The sequence below is a fragment of the Acomys minous genome (assembly GCF_964271855.1).
Source record: "Acomys minous genome assembly, chromosome: 13".
NCBI lineage: Eukaryota > Metazoa > Chordata > Mammalia > Rodentia > Muridae > Acomys > Acomys minous.
Genome location: NC_140495.1, coordinates 26479492 through 26498837, shown reverse-complemented (window position 1 = coordinate 26498837; position 19346 = coordinate 26479492). Strand labels below are relative to the sequence as shown.

At 45.8% G+C, this 19346-nt stretch overlaps 1 protein-coding gene and 1 pseudogene across 2 annotated transcripts in view; one reads left to right on the top strand and one right to left on the bottom strand.

Moving 5' to 3' along the window:
* Nucleotides 1–5648, bottom strand: part of ATP1B3 (ATPase Na+/K+ transporting subunit beta 3) — a 37848-nt gene extending 32200 nt beyond the window's left edge. The window contains exon 1 of the mRNA XM_084751777.1: nucleotides 5247–5648. Within this exon, the coding sequence (XP_084607903.1) occupies nucleotides 5247–5355 (109 nt within the window). The 5' untranslated portion in view covers nucleotides 5356–5648. The remainder of the gene's footprint in view (nucleotides 1–5246) is intronic.
* A 12614-nt stretch (nucleotides 5649–18262) lies between these two features.
* On the top strand, nucleotides 18263–19086 carry LOC311580964 (U6 snRNA-associated Sm-like protein LSm7; annotated as a pseudogene). Its single transcript has one exon. The product of its transcript is annotated as a U6 snRNA-associated Sm-like protein LSm7 (transcript).
* The last annotated feature ends 260 nt before the right edge of the window (nucleotides 19087–19346 follow it).

The window sequence follows — 19346 nt, the reverse complement described above, 5'->3', positions numbered from 1 at the left end:
CTGTATACAAAATAAATAAATAAATAAATCTAAAAAAATTAAAAACAAAACAAAAACAGCTGGGCATGGTGGCACATGCTTTTAATCCCAACACTCGGGAGGCAGAGGCAGATGGATCAATGTGGGTTCGAGGCCAGCCTGGTCTACAAAGTGAGTCCAGGACAGCCAAAGCTACACAGAGAAACCCTATCTCTTTAAAAAACAAAAACAAAAACAAAAACAAACAAACAAACAAACAAAAACCACAAGTAATTTACAGCAGGGCTAGGAGTACAGTTTCATGGGAGATTGTTCAAAGCCCTAGGCTGGATCCCCAGCACTGGAAGTGGGGGGACAGGAGGGGAGCCAGCAAACAGTATAGTATAGTGCTAGTTAATAGCAACAATGACATGTAACAGGGCCAAAGGCCAGTGAAGACATTATGGGTGTTGGTAGAGTGCTTGCTTAGCAAATACAAGGCCCTTGGGGAGGTAGGTGATGACCCACACAAGGAGTTCTAGAGGTGCTAGGAGAAACACAAGTTAACCTGATCTGGGAGGTTAACTTCTGGCAAAGGGCTTATTTTACCTCCGCGGAGACTACTCTATCAAACCTAACAGCTAAGTAGCAAGCAAGGATGTAGTGAAGGGGTTGGAGAGAACAACCAGGAACACTAAAGAGCTGACTGAAGAGAGATGAGCCAGAGATGACTACAACAAGCCAACTACATAGGTGATTTTCAAAAAGCCGGACATAATCCTAGCACTTTGGAAGCTAAGGTAGCAGAATTGCCACAAGTTCAAGTCTTTATAGTAAAACTGTGTTTAAAAAGTAGGGTGAGAGGCCAGTGAGATGACTTAGTGAAAAAAGCACCTGCTACCAAACTTGACCTGAGTTTGATCCCTGGGAAGCACAATGGTAGAAGAGAACAGACTTTAACAAGTTGTTTTGTGTTTGATACATGTGCACTGTTAAAACATCACACACACACACACACACACACACACACACACACACACACACTCTCTCTCTCTCTCTCTCTCTCTCTCTTAAAAAAAAAGGTAATAGATGAGAATACCATATATATATGCTTTGAGATGACAAACTAAAAGTCATTCTCTTTAAACACAGAAAATCAGCTATATATATTTAGATATTATAGGCTTTAGATTTTAATTTACATATAGGGTACCAACCACCCACAGGATGCACAGGCATGCATGCAGGCAAAATACACATAATCTAAATTTTTAAAAAAGGTAAACTTAAAGTAAATGCTTTTTAAAAATAAAATCAGTGTTTAAATAACTAGTCCTTCATCAACTATAATGATAAGCCATAGCAAAATTGTTACTGTAGGTAGGCCTTTGCTTTGTTTTTCTGAGACATGTCGCCCTGATTGTCCTTGAATTCAGTATGTGAACTAGGCTCTCCTGGAACTTGTAGTAATCCTCCTGCCTCTACAATTCCATTACCAAGTAATGGAAGACTTGGGGAAGAAGGGAAAGGGAAAAAAAAAAGTGAGGTTCTTTAACAATATTAAAACACATACGCTCAATTATTACAATGGTTCTTATGACCTCCTTCCCTCCGTCCACTCCATGTACACTGCTGGACAGTTAAGGAGTGCTGTCTTACTCTTGCTGGGTGACATGGCCTGCTCTGGGGGCTGCCCCCTGCCCTACACTTAGAACCTGCACACAAGGTAAGGTACGTCTTGTTCGTTTTCAAAAGTGCTCATATTTGTATTCCTACTTACTGGACAAAGACTACAACATTACAAAGCCACACAACACTGGGACAATAAACACACTCGCGTTCTCCTCAACCGGACAACTAGCGTGAGATGGAACCAATTCTCCTGAGCAGAGCGTTTGCTGAGGCATGGCCCTGAATGAAAGCAAGTGACTGCCCAATGGCACTGCATGGGCCTACAGCGAAGGAAGACACGTGAGAAAGATGCTGCCAGCTACTAGTTACGGACTAGAATTTATGTGACTATGCTTAGAAATCAGAATCTTGAGTCATAAGTCATAGCATTCTGTTCTCTCACTAATGTACCCAGTAACTTTTCTCACCTGTTTTGTATACAATTTCTGCTGGAAACATATTTATGTCATGGTATTTGCTACCTGATGTAGCAAAGGAAGCTACTCTTCCTTAGATATATATCTTTTTCTGCTATTATATTCCATCATGATCTGTTAATTGCAAGCCAGATGTGGTAACAAATGCCTACACCTCAGTAGAGGTGGGAGAGCTTGAGTGTGAGGCCAGCTGGAGGCAAAACAACCAAACAAGTTAGCTGCAACACCCGGCTCACTGCCTCCCTTAACACCTGATGATATCCAAACCTTACTCCATTGGCTCTAACTGTACATACTTACTGTTCAGCCTGAGAGGCTAACTCTACGTTTGCTTCAGTCTCCCTCTGCATCTGCTCTTTAGGGCTGTTAGAGAAACCAAGCAGGGCACATGTAGGTTTATTCTAGCACCGCTGTAACCTAGGGTCCAGTGTTAACAAATAAACACACAGGGCAGCGCTACTCAAGTGCTCCAGACAGCTGTTTCTGGTTTTTTGGGTTTTGGGGGAGAGGGTTTTCGAGACAAGGTCTCTCTGTGTAGCCTTGGCCATCCTGGACTCACTCTGTAGACCAGGCTGGCCTCGAACTCACAGCGATCCGCCTGCCTCTGCCTCCTGAGCGCTGGGATTAAAGGTGTGCACCACCACGCCCGGCTCAGCTGTTTTCAATATGGTAATGTGATGCAACATGCAGAATTTTCATTTCCTAAAATGTTTACAGCAACACTATGTTTTAAATACAACATTTTTAAAGTATCTAGTGTACTGAAAGGGAAACACCTCAGAGCGCAATGGAACCTACTGCAGACCTAAGTATCAAAAAACCAGATGTGGACATCTTCATAAAATATTGGGAGGCCTTTAGACAAAACAGACCGAGCAACTTTACAAAGTTAAAAAAAAAAAAAAAGTACCTTTTTCTACTACACACATTAAATTTATGATGGAGGAGTGCAGACACAACTAGAAATAAATATTTGCCCATATAAAGAGGGTTTGGTTTGGTTTGGTTTCGGGGGGGAGGGGCTACGAAAAAGCAATCACAAAGTTAAGAATAGCGTCAGTGCTGAAGGTAAAACACCTTTATACCTTTTCTGATGGGAATACACTGACAAACCCATGAAGGCACCATGACAACATGCTTTCAAACTCCAAGAGGTTTGTATGAGCAGTCTAGAAATCCTACCAGTACAAACAGACCCCAAGGAAAACATTTGAGAACGGTGCATACAAGGGAGGAGGGGATGAAGGACCAGGACATATAATAATGAATGGGAAAACAGGGTCCTTATACGGTGGGACGCTAATCAAGTAAATTATTAATAAAAATTGAGACACGGATCCTTACTTAACATGGGCTGGGGTTTACGGCCTACTTAAAAGATTATACTGTTATGATCTCTTTTAGCTTAAAGAAAGGATTGAACATCATACAAGTTGCAGAAAGACATACCGGAATGTTACCATGAACCGGGTGCCTGGCTTGTACAGAGCAGAGAGCACCACAGGCATACAGATGTCCACACGGACGTTGAGTTTTAGTGTAGGTGCCCTTCACCACAGCAGACCCAACATGCCTGGAGATCCAGCCTTGAAGGCTGACAATGGAGTTCACCCTTCTTTCACCCATATGGCCCAGCCAGTCATGCCATAAGAGGTCTTACCTAACTCTTTCAACAATGAACCAGACTTTATGTTCCACTACAACCCTCTGCACAATTCTGAGATACTCTGTTATCTATTTAAATGCATATCACCAAGGAAATCTGCACCCTAAAACAATACTGACTGAGTTGCCACAATGGTCCCTCATGTAAGTGGCTGAGACAAGAGGACTAACAAATGTTATTTGAGGCTAGTCTGGGCTACAGTGAGATCCTGCAGAAGAAGCCCTAATGAGGATCTTAAGTGCTAGAAACGAGAAGGCAGAGAGAAAGACGAAAAGTGGCCCACAAAACAAAACAAAACAAAACGAATCTCTCTCCACCATCCCAAAATCTCCTCAGTTGAAAAGTGCACTCTGGAAACCCTTTAACTCTGGGTGGAAGATTTATTTCTTCATCACTTACTGAGCTCCCAAGAAAAAGACAGCAATTTAAATAAAAATTGTACATGATTACTGAGTAGTTAGGCAAGGCATCTGTAAGATAATACAACCACTGGACTGGGATTAAAGGAGACTGGACTCTTGGCCCCGCGGAGTATGTAATTTCACACAGGCAAAGTCACAACGTCTGGGTCCTATTTTCCTCAAGTCAAGTCGCCTTCCACCCTGGAGGAGCTCGCTTTTAGTGAGCAAGTTATTTTCTGAGCCACAGTTCTTCTACAGTGCTCATGCTTCCCTTAAAAATGCCATGCCCCCAACGGTTCTCAGCTCTAGAAATCTATTCTTGTCCAAATTTTTAAAAATAAATCTGTCCAGATCCACTAACAAAATACTCTGAAGAAGGACTTCAAAAAGGTAAAGTTGTTTAAGAATAAAGTCAGTAAGTGAATACATTTGTCCACCTTCACTAAAATTTTCTCAACAACAAAAAGGCACCTTAAAACAGGCACAAAACCCAGAAGACGGACTCACTATTTCTTTTTAAAACAATGACTTCGCGCAGAGAAAAAGCTGCTACCAGTCAACCATCACTCAGATGTTACGAAGGCACCGGGGAGGCGGGGGACAGATAGGACAGTCTTCCCCCAAAGCAAAATCTGCAAGGCAGAAAAGCGCTGTGATCTCCGAGGACGAGGAAGCCCTCTCCGAGCCGGCCTTTCTCGGCTGGAATTCAAGTGCATTTTCGCCGACAATGTGCCCCAGTGATTAACTCCCCGTCACAGGTCCCTACAACCCACACACAGCCGGCGCTGGCCCGCACTCTCCCGGGGCGTCCGGGTGGCAGCGCCGCCGAGTCACAAGATAGCGGGCAGTGGAAATTTCCTCTCCCTAGGCAAGCGAGGGGCAGGTCCGGCTTCCCCAGTCGGCGAGGCCCGGGCCTCCAGGGCGCGCGCCCCACAAAGGAGGCCCGGCCCGGCCGGCGGGTCCCGCTTCCGGCGCCGCTCGCGGCGGGAACCGGCAGCACGTGCGGCCCCGCTCCGGCCGGGGAAGCGGCCGTTCAGCCTCGGAACCGGGCCGCCAGGCCGCCGGCAATGAATGGGGCTGTCCACCGCGCCGCCCGCCCCGCCGCGCGCTCACCCCAGCTCTTGGAGGTGCGCCCCAGAAACTCTCCGCTGGTCGGGTTGTAGATGAACAGCTTCCACTCGGCAAGGCTCTGGTGGAAGGACTTCTTCTCGGTCTTCGTCATGGTGGGCGTGCGGAAGGTGAGGTGAACGGAGGCCGCGGGGCTAGAGGCGATGAGAGGCTCGGCGGCGCGTCCTGGCGACGGCGGCGGCGCAGCCCAGAGACGGCGGCGGAGGACGGCACGGCCGGGAACAACTCTCCGTTACGAGACCACTAGAGCCGACTGCGCCGCGCCGCGCCGGGCGGCCGCTGGGGCCGCGGGAGCCTGACGTCTCCGGCCGCCGCAGCCAATCCCCGCGCCGCTGGCGCGCACCGCCGCCGCTGCCTCCCGCCCGGCTGGGCGCGGCCCGAAGGCCCTGCGCCTCCCGGATGGCCCCGCCCCCGAAAGCCACGCCACACCCAGCTATCCAGGACACGCCCATGACGCCCGGGCCCCGCCCCCCAGATCAGGCCCCGCCCCCGGCAGGGCTCCTTGCGCTTGTGGCCCCCGCCCAGGTGCGAGGAAAGCCAGCGCGGCGGGGCTGCCGGCGGAAATCTGGAGGGCGCAGTGACGCGGTGACCCGCGGAAGGTGGGCGCACGGGGCTGCAGTGTTCTCCACTGGAAGCCCAGGCACGCGGCCCGCAACCTGCAGTGCAGTTTGTCAAAGGCTGGAGGGCGTCCTCGGCCCGGGAGCCTGCAAACCGCCGCCGCACGTTCTGCTAGGGGCTCTGTGACGTCGCAAACAGGCACCTGCAGCAGGGGCTCGGCAGTGTTTGCAATGTCCAGTGTGGACTGGCTGCTGTAGGCTGCTTGATCCGGGGCCTCGGTCATGGCAAAATTATTCTAAATATGCTATTGTTAGCGAAATGGAGTGCCATATACTTTTTGTCCCGATTCAGTTGAGCATATCAATGAAATCAATATAAATGGTTCCCACTAAATGTGTCTACTAAAAGATGCCTTGCTTTTTTTTTTTTTTTTTTTTGGCCGAGCCACTCCAATTGTTAACTACAATACTTGATGGAGTATAAATACTTGAACCACTTTGCTGGTGTTTTCTTTGCCACTGGTGGCCGCTACGCCCGGGCGGAGCCCAGAATGAATACAGGCAGCATTCTACAGGAGATGGAGCTGAAGAGCAAAGTGCTCTCACAGGATAGACTGGTTTGTTGGTTTTTTGTTTTTTGTTTTTTTTAAGACTCAAAATGAGAGTTTGAGCAGAAGGTGAGATTTTCTTTTTCGGAAAAGAAATGGATCGTGGCCTCTGTTAAATAGTAACGAGCAACATGCTTTGTTTGCAATAATTTTCTTCATTATCCCCCCTATACATTTATGAGTATGCAAAGTCCAGTTTGATTTGGTTTATGACAGGATCTTGCTATGTAGTTTCAGCTGACTTGACACTATGTATCCCACAAGCTCTAGTCCTCCTGCCTCAGCTTTCTGGGTACTGAGATTATAGGCATGTGCGCCAAAACATGCCACAGTTGCCTGTTACTTTTTTTTTAACCGTGGTTTTGTTTGTTGTTGTTGTTTCAGTGTTGGGGATATGGGGTGAGGAAGGAGCCAAAAGCCTCATGCATACATAATAAGCAACCGAGCTGTATCCTCAGTCCCCCAGTTATTTAATTTCTGAGACAGCGTCTCTCTGTGTAGCCCTGGCTGTCCTGGAACTCACTCTGTAGGACAGGCTGTCCTGGAACTCGCAGAGATCTGCTTGCCTCTACCTCCAGAGTGCTGTGATAAAAGGCCTGCACCCACCAACAGCCCCACCCGCTCCTGTTATTTTCTTTAAGCTAATAACACCAGGTTTGCAGAACCAATTTGTAGATTGACACAGAACTGATATTACAAATACCAAAATATTATGCAAGGAGCCTAGAATGCTTTTCTTTCTTTCTTAATTTTCTTTCTTTTTTCTTTTTCTTTTTCTTTCTCCTTCCCCCCCACCCCCCTTTTTGAGTTTCTCTGTGTAACAGAGTCCTTGCTGTCCTAGATTCACACCACGCTGGCCTTGAACTCACTGAGATCTGCCTGCCTTTGCATCTCAAGTGCGCCAGCATCCCCTGCTTAGAATGCATTTCTTTAGATCATAGGCAAGGTTAAAGATTAAGGAATAGAAATAATTTTACCTCAAAAACTGAACCTCACACTAGGGTAGTGCTAGAGTACTGATAGAGTTAACTACGAGCTTTTCAGTTTGGGTAAGAGAACAGATACATAATCTATCTGGAATAAGATATAAAATCTGCTTTGTGTGTGTGTATGTTCACGTGCATGCGTGTCTATGACAAGCATGCTTTAAGAAATAATTACCTTGAGCCGGGCATGGTGGCGCACGCCTTTAATCCCAACACTCGGGAGGCAGAGGCAGGCGGATCGCTGTGAGTTCGAGGCCAGCCTGGTCTACAAAGCGAGTCCAGGGCAGCCAAGGCTACACAGAGAAACCCTGTCTTGAAAAACCAAAAAAAAAAAAAAAAAAAAAAAAAAAAAAAAAAAAAAAGAAACAAAGAATTACCTGGCTCACACAAGGAAAACATAGAAAATAAATTATGAAATCATGTTTCAAAGATGTTAGTGGCCGCCTGAGGATTTCCAGATCCTCAGGCATAGCAGCTGTGCCCAGGCTGCAATTAGTCAAATATGGCCATACTGGTCTGCTCAGACCTACTGGCATCAGGATGGGGGGGCGGGGGCTCTTCACCAGAGCCCAAACGGTCTCCTGTAGGCTGGGCTGACTGTTGTGGAACAACAGGACGCACATAACACCCAGGAACCCAGATTGGTACTTCATTGTCCTGTGGAAAGACACAAGCAGACCCTCGGGCCCACACCAGTATGGGGTCCGGTGGAAAGATCTTTCCATTTAACCAGTCCTTTATGGGACTTGGGAGGTCTCCAATGTCTATCCACAGCAGACAAGCCTGAATCGTCCACAGTTAAAAAAAAATGAGAACATACAAAATATAAGCTAATTGACAATGCGGGGAGGAGTTTCCTCCATACTCCCCCTTCTTTATTTTAGCAAGAGAAGCCTTAATGGTGCGTTGTGCACGTTCTACCAATGCTTGTCCCTGGGGATCATATGGAATCCTGGTTTTATGAATGATCTCGTAGTCATCTAGAAACTTGGCAAGGCCAGCACTAATATATGCAGGGCCATAATCAGTTTTTATTTGCTTGGGAGTGCCCATACAGGCCAAAGCCAAGAGCAGATGTGCCTTAACGTTTTGTATCTTTTCCCCTGAGTGGGCTGAAGCAAAAAGTAAACCTGAGTATGTGTCTATAGACACACGAACATATTGTAATTTACCAAAGCTGGGAAAAGTTACATCCATTTGCCAAATATGATTCGGCAGGAGCCCTTTAGGGTTGACCCCAGTTTGCAGAATTGGAAGGAACTCTGTGCAAGATGGACAGTTTTTAACTATTTGGGTGGCTTGATCTTTGGTAACACCAGTATGATAACGTAAGGACCTGGCATTGAGGTGGAATTTATGGTGTAGTTGCTGAGCTTTATCCAACCCAGTGATTACTGTCAGAGCTATGGGCTCTTGAGTAAGGGCATCCACCATCCTGTTTCCCTCACTCAAGGGTCCAAGCAGCAATGTGTGTGCTCTTAAGTGTCCAATAAAAAGAGGATGTTGTCTCAGCCAAATTAACCCCTGAATCTGTAAGAGAAAGTCATGTACCGAAGAAATAGGAGCTACAAAGGCAGATGTTTCCAGGGGAGGGAGAATTTGAGTTCCATATTTACTATCAGAATAAATGTTTATAGATGTATTAGGAAATAATTGTAGAGCCAAAAGAACAGCCTGCAATTCTGCCACCTGAGCACAAAGGGTGGCTACCATAATTCGTTTGATTACCTCCCGGGAAAAGACTGCTGCAATACCTTTAGACGTTCCATCAGTAAAGACCACCCTAGCATGAGGAATAGGCTGCTTCTGTATACTTTTAGGAAAAACAACAGGGTGCATTTAAAAAAAAAAGTCAACTAACTTATTTGGAGGATAATGATTGTCAAATTTGCTAAGGGTAGAAGACATAAAAATTGCCCAATCATCGTTATTATTTTGAAGCCATGTTACTTGGGCCAAAGAAAAAAGAGAGATTACTATATCAGGCTCTTTTCCAAAAAAATGCAGGCTGGATTTCTGGGCCTGAAATAATAGCGTTATTACAGCTTAAGGACAAGGAATTACTACTCTAGCAGGTGACGCCTGTGAGTGTACCCACAAGATAGGCCCGGTCTGCCAAAAAACTCCAGCAGGACCATGGGCTGTGCAGAATATCAATATCAATAACGGTTGGTTATAATCTATATAATTAACATGGACCTGACATAGGGCCTTTTGCAGAAGTTCTATGCAAGTACAACCCTCCAGTGTTAAATGTCAGGCAGAAGTAGGATCCGGATCTCCTTGCAAAATATCAAACAGCAGTTTTAATTGGCCAGAAGTAATTCCTAAGCTGGGACGAATCCAATTAATATCTCCCCGAAGCTTCTGAAAATCATTGAGAATGGAAAGGGAATCCAATCTCAAAGTAATCTTTTGATTTACTTTTGATTTGGTTTAACACCGCTCTGAAACAACTGCTGACCTAAATATTCATAAGGGAACTGCTTTTGAATTTTCTCAGGTGAGATCTGTAAATTAGCCTGTTTCAGCATCTCCTGTAAGTCAGCTAAAGCAGATAACACCTCCTCCTCTGTCTGTGCAGCCAGCAAAATATCATCCATATAATGAATAATATATACAGCAGGGAAATGCGTCCTGACAGGCTCTAGGGCAGATGCCACATAATTCTGACAAATGGTGGGACTATTAGCCATACCCTGAGGTAATACTACCCATTGATATCTTTTATAAGGTTTTCGCAAAATAACGGAGGGAACACTAAAGGCAAACCGTTGTGAATCATTGGGATGTAGGGGAATAGTAAAGAAACAATCTTTCAAGTCAATTACAATCATATGCCAATACTTAGGAATGGCTACTGGAACATGGAGGCCAGGCTGAGTGGCCCCCGTAACTACCATTGTAGCATTGACAGCTCTAAGGTCCTGTAACACTCTCCATTTTCCTGATTTCTTTTTGATAACAAAAATAGGTGTGTTCCAAGAGAATGTAGAATGTATAATATGACCTAGAGCGAGCTGTTCTTGTACAAGCATATTGGCAGCCTCCAACTTCTCTTTAGACAGGGTCCATTGTTCAACCCAAATTGGGGTATCATTTTTCCAGTTAATAGGAATAGCGGGACTTGGAGGCTGTTCAACAATGGCCCCTATGGAAAATACCCTAGCCCCTGTTTATCAGAAGGGTGGCGGAGAGTTATCTCTTGGTCTGAGACAGGACGGTTATTGCCCTGTAGGTTTTTGCCTAAACCTTGTCCTGGTCAATATCCTTGTTGATTTAACATTCTTTGTACTGGCTGTGTGGTCAATACAGCCCCCAATCCTTCCAGTATATCCCTTCCCCATAAATTAATAGGAATATGAGGGAGGACATATGGCTGAAATATTCCCTGATGTCCCTCCTCATCCTTCCAAGTCAACATCTTAGTACTGCGAAAAGGAGTGTTGGCTGTTCCCACTCCTTGCAATTGGGAATTTGTTTGTTGCAGCAGCCAGGCCATAGGCTTATAAGAGAGCAAAAGGACCGAGGTGTCCACTCCCATGTCCAGTAGGCCTTTAAAGTCTCTGCTATCAATTTTCAGTGTAAGCATAGGGCAGTCATTAAGGGTTGCACTCCAGTAAGCCACTGGCCCAGTAGAGCCGAAGCCTCCCCCATCTCTTTTTTCCTTTAAAATGGGTTGCGTTGCTCGGAATTGAGGTACTAGGATTATTTGAGCTATACGGGCTCCTTGGGGAATCACCAGAACACCCTTAGTAGTTTCCACCATAATTTTTATTTCTCCCCTTGTATCAGCATCAATGACTCCAGGAATAACTTTGAGACCTCTCATAAGGGCACTACTTCGACCCAGCAACAGTCCCAATGAGCCATCAGGTAACGAACCAATTACTCCTGTCCCAATGGCTTGGGGGCCATCTGAGGTGTTAATGTGACTCTGGTGGAGGTACAGAGGTCCAATCCTGCACTGTCTGCTGTCCCCCAGGTGAGGTCTCGGTTACAAATGGGTTTCTTTGGGGGATAGAACGCACAGGTTGAATCATTTGAAGGGTAGGTGTCTGCAATGCTCCGCACACCTGTCTTGACGGGGCCCCGGAGCTGACCCCGGCCCCGTTTCCCTGCTGTAGCCTCCCGTGCCTACTTGTCCTAGAGAGGCACTCATTCCTCCAATGATACCCTCGTTGGCAACAAGGACACAAACCTGGCTTAGTATGATCAACTCTATCTCGAGCTTGTCCAGTCTCCCTTCGAGTACATTCTCTCTTAAGGTGTCCTGTCTGGCCACATCTAAAACATGTTTTCGGCCGGACTCCCCCAGAAGGTGACCGTCCCTGAACAGCAGAAGCTACTACTTGTCCCATTATGTGAGTAGTATCTATACTTCGGCAAATTTTCAGATAGTCATTCACACTTTTGTATTTATAAGGCCGAAGGGCTTCCTGACAATACTTATTAGCATTTTCAAAGGCCAATTGTTTAATAGTAGGCATGGCTCCTTCCACATCTCCAAAAATCCTCCCTGCCAATTGCATAAGGCGATCAACAAATTCCTGGAAGGGCCCCGAGGGTCCCTGGACCACTTTAAACATCTGTTCTCCTGCCCCCTTTTAGGCAAGGACTTCCAAGCCCTCGTGGCGCAAGTTGCAATCTGCGCATACACAGCTGGGTCATATTGTATCTGGGCACTAAGTTCAGTACACAAACCCATACCTGCTGGCATATCCACGTTTCTCTGTGGAACCCTAACTGCTGCATTACGTGCGGCGGTCTGAATACACTGTTCTTGATCATCACTGCGCCAAAGCAAATAATCACCCCCACTGAGGACTGCTCTACGCATTTGTTGCCAATCACTAGGTGTTAAGAATTGTCCTGTGAAGGATTCAAAAATGGCAAGCGTAAAAGGGGCATGTGGACCATAGGCCATAACTGCCTCCTTAAGCTGTCTTATGTCTTTAAACTGGAGGGCTTCATGCTGTCTCTGTGTTTGCCCTGGGTTAGTTGGGTGAGGCACTTCGACTACTGCAAAGACTACTCCCCGAGAGGGAGCAGAAGGCTTTGCTAAAGATAATTGACTTTGGTAATCTGGGTTATACGCTAGGGGTTGCTCTCCTCTAGTTTCTTTTCCCTCAATCTTACACTCCCTCAACTTCTTCATTAGAGCCTGTATCTCAGAGGTTAAAGTTGCCTCTTCCTCCTCAGAATTAGAAGAAGATCTATCAGAGGCAATCTCAGACGGGGCCAAAGATTTTACAGATTGCTCCTTCTGCACTTCATTTAGGGCAAGTTCCAAACTTCCTAGCTGCTCTCTTATTTTCTCATCCTCGCTCCTAAGCGCATCTCTAACAAGACGCCATAACGAAAAGGTAGCGATAGGAACACTGTTGGACCCTTCATTTCGTAAAGTCCTCTGGAGATCAGACTTCACCTGATCCCAATCTTGGCTATTTAGCTCTCCCGATACCATAAACCAAGGACTACTCAATTCTATTGTTTTCATAAAATCTTTAACACTCTCATCCTTAATCCTGGTGCCTTGTTCCTCTACCAGTCTCAATACTTGATCCACCAAAACCGTGGACAAACCCGCGGCACCCATTTTCCCGGCGCCTTAATCACTAGTCCACCAAAACCGTGGAAGAACCTACGGCACCTATTTTCCCGGTGCCTTAATCACTAGCCCACCAAAACTGTGGACAAACCTGTGGCACCTATTTCCAATACGCCCATTTCCTACCTCCTTGAGGCGCTGGCCAGCTTCCCTGGGCGATCTGTCAGTTTCCCTGAGCTCGGTGGGACCTCCACTTGTGGCGCCCGCTCCACCGTAGTACTGAGTCGAGGGCGAGGGACTGCAGATTTAACTCATGCACACACACACAATAACACAGCGGGTCCTTTGTGCTAAGAAAGCAGCAGCCGCGGCAGTGGTTTATTATTCTTGTCGCAGAGTTCCAAAGAGCCTTCTTATAGGCAGCAAGACAGGAATCCTCCTCCCAGGTGAAATCCCTCAAGAGGTGATTGCACACAGGAGGAAAAGTCTCGAGGAAGGGAGGGGCTCGTTCTCAGAGCAGTAAACACGACTAGCTAACCAAGATAAATAAACACAGACATGGAAGCTGCTAGAAACAGGACATGAAACAGCAAGACAGGCAGGCAGCCCAGTTGGGCCTGGTTCCTACTCCCTTAATCCCAACAGCTGGGACTAGGGTTAGTTACTTTTCTATTGTGGTGTCAAAACACTCAGACCAAGGTAATTTATAGAATTTGGGGGGGAGGGGCTTACGGTTTCAGAAGGTAAATCATAACCATCATTGAAGGGAGCACGGAAACTGGCGGGTGGGCATGACACCGGGGCTGAGAGTTTACGGCCACGCCTCCTAATCCTTCCCAAACAGTTCTACCAACAAGGGACCTAATATTCAGACACACGAGCCTATGGGGGGTCATTCTTATTCGGACCACCACGCAGGAGAATGGCTGTACATTTCAGGGCAATATGGGATATATGCTGTGTTCCAGGCCAGCCTGGGCTACAAAGCAGGTCTGGGGACATCATAAATAAAAAAATTTTTAAATTTAAAGCGGCCAGCTAGACAGCTCAGCAGATAAAGGTACTTGCTGCAAAACCAGGAACCTAAGTTCACTCCTAGTGAACCCTCTTGCAAATGGAGATAGCCCACTCAGTATCTGGCTTGAAAAGTGCCCCCAAAGCCCCCAGATTGGTAGCTGTTATTTGTAGTTATAGAGCTGAGCTTCTTATATTTTTTTATATTACACTTATTTGTCTTTTATGCATGTGTACGCATGCACACGTGCCACGTTGCCTTTACTCACTGTGCCGTATTGTGGAGACTGGAACCCAGGGCATCACACATGGTAGGCAATCTCAAGCCAGATTCCCAGCCCATGTTCTTTTTTTTGTTTTGTTTTTTGTTTGTTTGTTTGTTTGTTTTTCCAGACAGGGTTTCTCTGTGTACCCTTCGCTGTCCTGGGCTCACTTTGTAGACCAGGCTGGCCTCGAACTCACAGCGATCCGCCTGCCTCTGCCTCCCGAGTGCTGGGATTAAAGGCGTGCGCCACCACGCCTGGCCCAGCCCATGTTCTTAATCATCAGCTACCAGCATGGTGTGGGTGTGACCTGAGTGTGGCTCTCAAAGGACCATGTTCCTAGGATAGCGGTATTGAGATAGTAGTACGTTTTAAGAAATGAAGCCTTGCCCTGAGGTGAGCCTACCACTTATTCTGCTAGATCAGTGGTTTTCAACTTTTCTAATGTTATAACCCTTTAATAAAGTTCCTCATGTTTTGGTGACTTCCAACCATAAAATTATTTTCATTACTAATTCATAATTGTAATTTTGTTACTTTTATGAATTGTAAATATTTGATATGCAGGATATTGGCTATGTGACCTCCGTGAAAGGGTTGTTTGACACCTCTCCCAAAAGGGGTCATGACCTGCAGGTCAAGAACTACTGTGCTGGATGGGCATACTGTCAAACAGCCTTCTAGATTGGTATCTCTGTACCTGCTGAGTAGCACAACTTGAGTCCTCATCAGAGAAGTTTCTTTGTGCATCAGTGTACAGAAACAACTGGGCAAAACACAGAGACTACATGTTTGTAGAGCACACAGCCACAATGAGACCTTTATTTCACATTCCCTTCTCCCAAAACTCAGGGACCTTCAAGGAAGATGGGGAAGAAAAAAATGTAAGAGACAGAGGTCAGGGAAGACCGCAGTAGAAGTGTCCTCTGGGCACGACAGAACCACTGCACTCACGCACTCAAACCCTGTCGTTGAATCCAGTCAACATTCCAACACTGAGAGAGGCTTTCATGGCCCCACTCCCAGCTAAGGATGATGGGCTGTTAACAACTGGTGACTTCTGGAAGAGGGAGAGTCCATTTCCTTTAAGGGTGTGTCCGCAGTAGAGTGACCACACTCCAGTGAATGGTCCCATACCCAGGAGTATAAGGGCAGCGCAAATTGGACTTGGTGAGTTAGTTTAAAAGCAGAAAAGAACAGGCAAGTAAACACGGAGCTGTTGGGGGGACGGGTGGTAGGATCTGGGAAGAGTTAGGGGAAAGAATTGGGGTGAATATGATCATTATTGTATGCATGTATGGAATTCTCAAGGAATTAACTTTATTTATTTATTTATTTATTTATTTATTTTTGGAATTAACTTTAAAAATGTTTTAAAGAAAAAGAACAAAGGGCTGGAGAGATGGCTCAGAGGTTAAGAGCACTGACTGTTCTTCCAGAAGTTCTGAGTTCAATTCCCAGCAACTACATGGTGGCTTACAACCACCTATAATGTGATCTGATGCTCTCTTCTGGTCTGCAGGTGTACATGAAGATAAAGCACTCATACATAAAATAAATAAATCTTTAAGAAAGAAAGAAACAAAGACAAATAGAAAAAGAACAAACAGAGCCCAAGTCTGGAGATGTAGGTCAATGGCAGAGCATTTAGCATAAACACACCCTATGTTCAAACTCCAACACTGACAAAAAAGAGGAGGAGGAGAGGAGAAAAGAGTTAAATAAACCTAATTTCTTTATAACGAAACCAGCTTCAGGGCTTTGCTTATAACAACATAAAGCAGATTATGTAACGGCTGTGTTTGCGGTTCACAAGAAAAAGATCATGTTATAGGCCTGGTGTGGTGGCCCATGCCGGAAATCCCAGCACCTGAGAAGAGAAAGCCGAAGAATCTCTGAGGGTTTGAAACTATCCTGATTGACATAGCAAAGTGAAGGCCAGCAGGGCTATAAAATGAAACCCTGTCTCCAAAACAAACAAACAAATAAAACAAAAAACCCAACTGGTTTCTATGATTTAATCAGTCATACCTTAAAAACAGTAAGTCCAAATGACAATAAGTCCAATAAGCCCACTATGAGAGGTTATTTACTTAATTCCGTTATAAAATTTTACAGCACTGAGGGGCAGTAAACCACCAATGTTGACTTACAGAAGGTGGTCGATGGATATAAGGGGTCTACTAAAGCTGGTCTGCTTTGTGTATTGCTGAGATGTCCCATAGCAGACCCCTTTAAAAGTATTGGCAGTACTCAGGGGTCAAGTAGCGCTTGAGCAGCATCTGTGATACCTTGAGCTTAAACCTAGGACCAAATATGGGTGGGGATAGGCAACCTCCCCATATGCATATTTCTGGCTCATTTAGTTGAAAAATAGAAGGAGCAATAAATTTAATGTGGGGTTTTTTTTCCCCAAAAGTGTATGCACCTGTGTATGGTACTAACCACGGAAGCTGGGACCTCAGCAATTGCTAGGCACCCTACCTAAGCTAAACTGTAGCCTTCTGTTTACTCTGAGAGAGACTTTCACACACTCAGGCTAGCTTTGAACTTAAAATCTTCCTGCCTCAGCCTGTTAAGTAGAAGGAACTGCAGACCTCTATTACAAGGCCTAATTAGAAGTCTTTAAAATTTTTTTCTTTAAAAAAAAAAAATCAGGGCTGGGGATGTAGCTTAGTTTATAGAGTGCTACATTAGTATGAATGAGATCACCAGTTTGATCCCCAGCACAGCAAAGGTGTCACACACCTACAGCTTCAACACTTGCGAGGTGGATGAAGGAGGATCAGCATTCCAAGGCCATCCTCAACTAAACACTGTGTTCCAGGCAAGCACATGGGTAGGAAACTAGTTCCAAAAAAAAAAAAAAAAAAAAACACCAGGTCAGGTACAGTGGTGCACATCTGCCATCTCAGTACTCAGGAGACAGATGCTAAAGGATGCTCCAAATTCAAGGCCAGCTGTGCAGAAAGCCCTTATCTCAAAAAATAAAAATAAAAACAACGGAAGAAAGAAAAACAAACAAGGGCTGAAAGAAAAAACTCATGGGCTCCCAGAGGTAACATGAAAAGACAAAGGAAATATTGTCAGAAGTCCAGAGACATGATAAGGACCAGAAGTCAAGACAAGTGAAAAGGGCTGGGGACATCGAGGCAGGCTGCTGAAGAATACCCACTCAAGGGAATGGTAGCAAGGACGGTTTTTATTTATTTTTGTTTATCTTTATATCTGAGTCACACGGTGCTGTTGGACATTTTTAAGGGAGGCAGAGGCAGGTGGATCTCTGTGAGTTCAAGGCCAGCCTGGTCTTCATAGTGAGTTCCAGGATAGCTAGTGCCACACAGAGAAACCCTGTCTCGAAAAACAAAAATATAAATAAAACAAAACTTGAAAAGGCTGGAAAAAAAATACATTTAGTAATTTGACTTTTACAAGAAAGACGGCTATTATAATTGGAATAAAAAGAAAATGCAAGAGAGAAATAACAAAATTTCCTGAGGCAAAGGGACAGAAAATTTCAGACTAAAAGAACTAAAGTACTCAGCAGAAGAAATGGAAAAAAAAATACATCTATACATACCTTTAACTTTGTAAATTAAAAAAGTTACATTTAATTTGTTTTCTATGCTTGTATGAATGGGGTCCATGTATGCCGTGGCACATGCGTGGAGGTCAGAAGACAGCTTCCAGGAGTTGGTTCTTTCCCGCCATGGGATGAGTCCCTGAGATTGAACTCGGGTTGTCAGGCTTGGTTGCAATGCCTTTACCTACTGAGCTAACTTTGCAGTACATAAAATACAAAGCGGGCACTTGGACACACGGCTCGGTGGTTAAGAATGCTTGCTGCTCTTCCAGAGGCCCGAGTTCAGTTCCCAGCATCCGTATTAGGCGGTTTTTACAACTGACTCCAGATGCACAGGATCCAACGCCCTCCAGCCTCTACACGCACATGCTGCCCATGAACTCATGCAGGCACACGTGTGCACGGACACACACCCACGCAAATAATCTTTTATTTATTTTATTTTTTTATGAAAACAGGCTAAAAGAGAACTGGCTCAGCAGTTAAGAGCACTTCCTGCTCTTCCAGACGACCCAGGTTCAATTCCCAGCAACCCCATGGCAGTGCACAACCATTACAGAGGATCTGATGCCTTCTTCTGGCCTGCTTGAGCAATGCGAACATGTGGTGCATTGGCAATTGTGGGCAAAATACTCTTACATATAAAAATAAATTAAGGCGGCGCGCGGCGGCAAGATGGCGCAGGACAAAGAGAAAAAGAAGAAAGAAAGCATCTTGGACCTGTCTTAAGTACATAGATAAGACCACCGAGTGAAGTTCCAGGGTGGCCGGGAAGCCAGCGGCGTCCTGAAAGGCTTTGACCCACTGCTCAACCTGGTGCTGGACGGGACCATCGAGTACATGCGAGACCCGGACGACCAGTACAAGCTGATGAGGACACGCGGCAGCTGGGGCTTGTGCTATGCCGAGGCACCTCCGTGGTGCTCATCTGCCCGCAGGACGGCATGGAGGCCATCCCCAACCCCTTCGTGCAGCAGCAGGACACTTAGCCGTCGGCCGGCGGAGGGGCCGGAACCAGGGACCTCCCTCCCGCAGTGAACTTCCGTTTGGTGGTTTGGTCTTTTTGGTTTTGTTTTGTTCTGTTTGTTTTTTAATAAAAATTGCCCGCTTGAGCAAAATAAATAAATTAATTAAAAAGAGAGAGAGAGAGATAGACAGGGCATTTTATTATTACTTAGCAGAGTAGTGGTACTAGATTCTTCCTGAGGGTCTGGGCCTGGCCAGCCACAGGCTTTTGGTCCAGGTAATAGTACCAAGCATGAGTTCCATCTTGTGGGGCAGACTTTAAACGCAATTCAAGAAGTGGTTGCTTACCACGATAACATTCATGCCCACCGACGCACCACCATTGCCATATCTTGCCGGGCCAGTCGCTGTTGTAGCTTGTGGGGCTCACAACCAGGTAAGACTATCGATGGCGTTTCTCCCTCGTAGTGTGCACAGAACCTTCCAGCACTGTGAAAGCTAGCCAGTAGAGATGAAAGCCCCAGGTGCTCAGCACTCTTCCCCTCTTGTCCAAATAG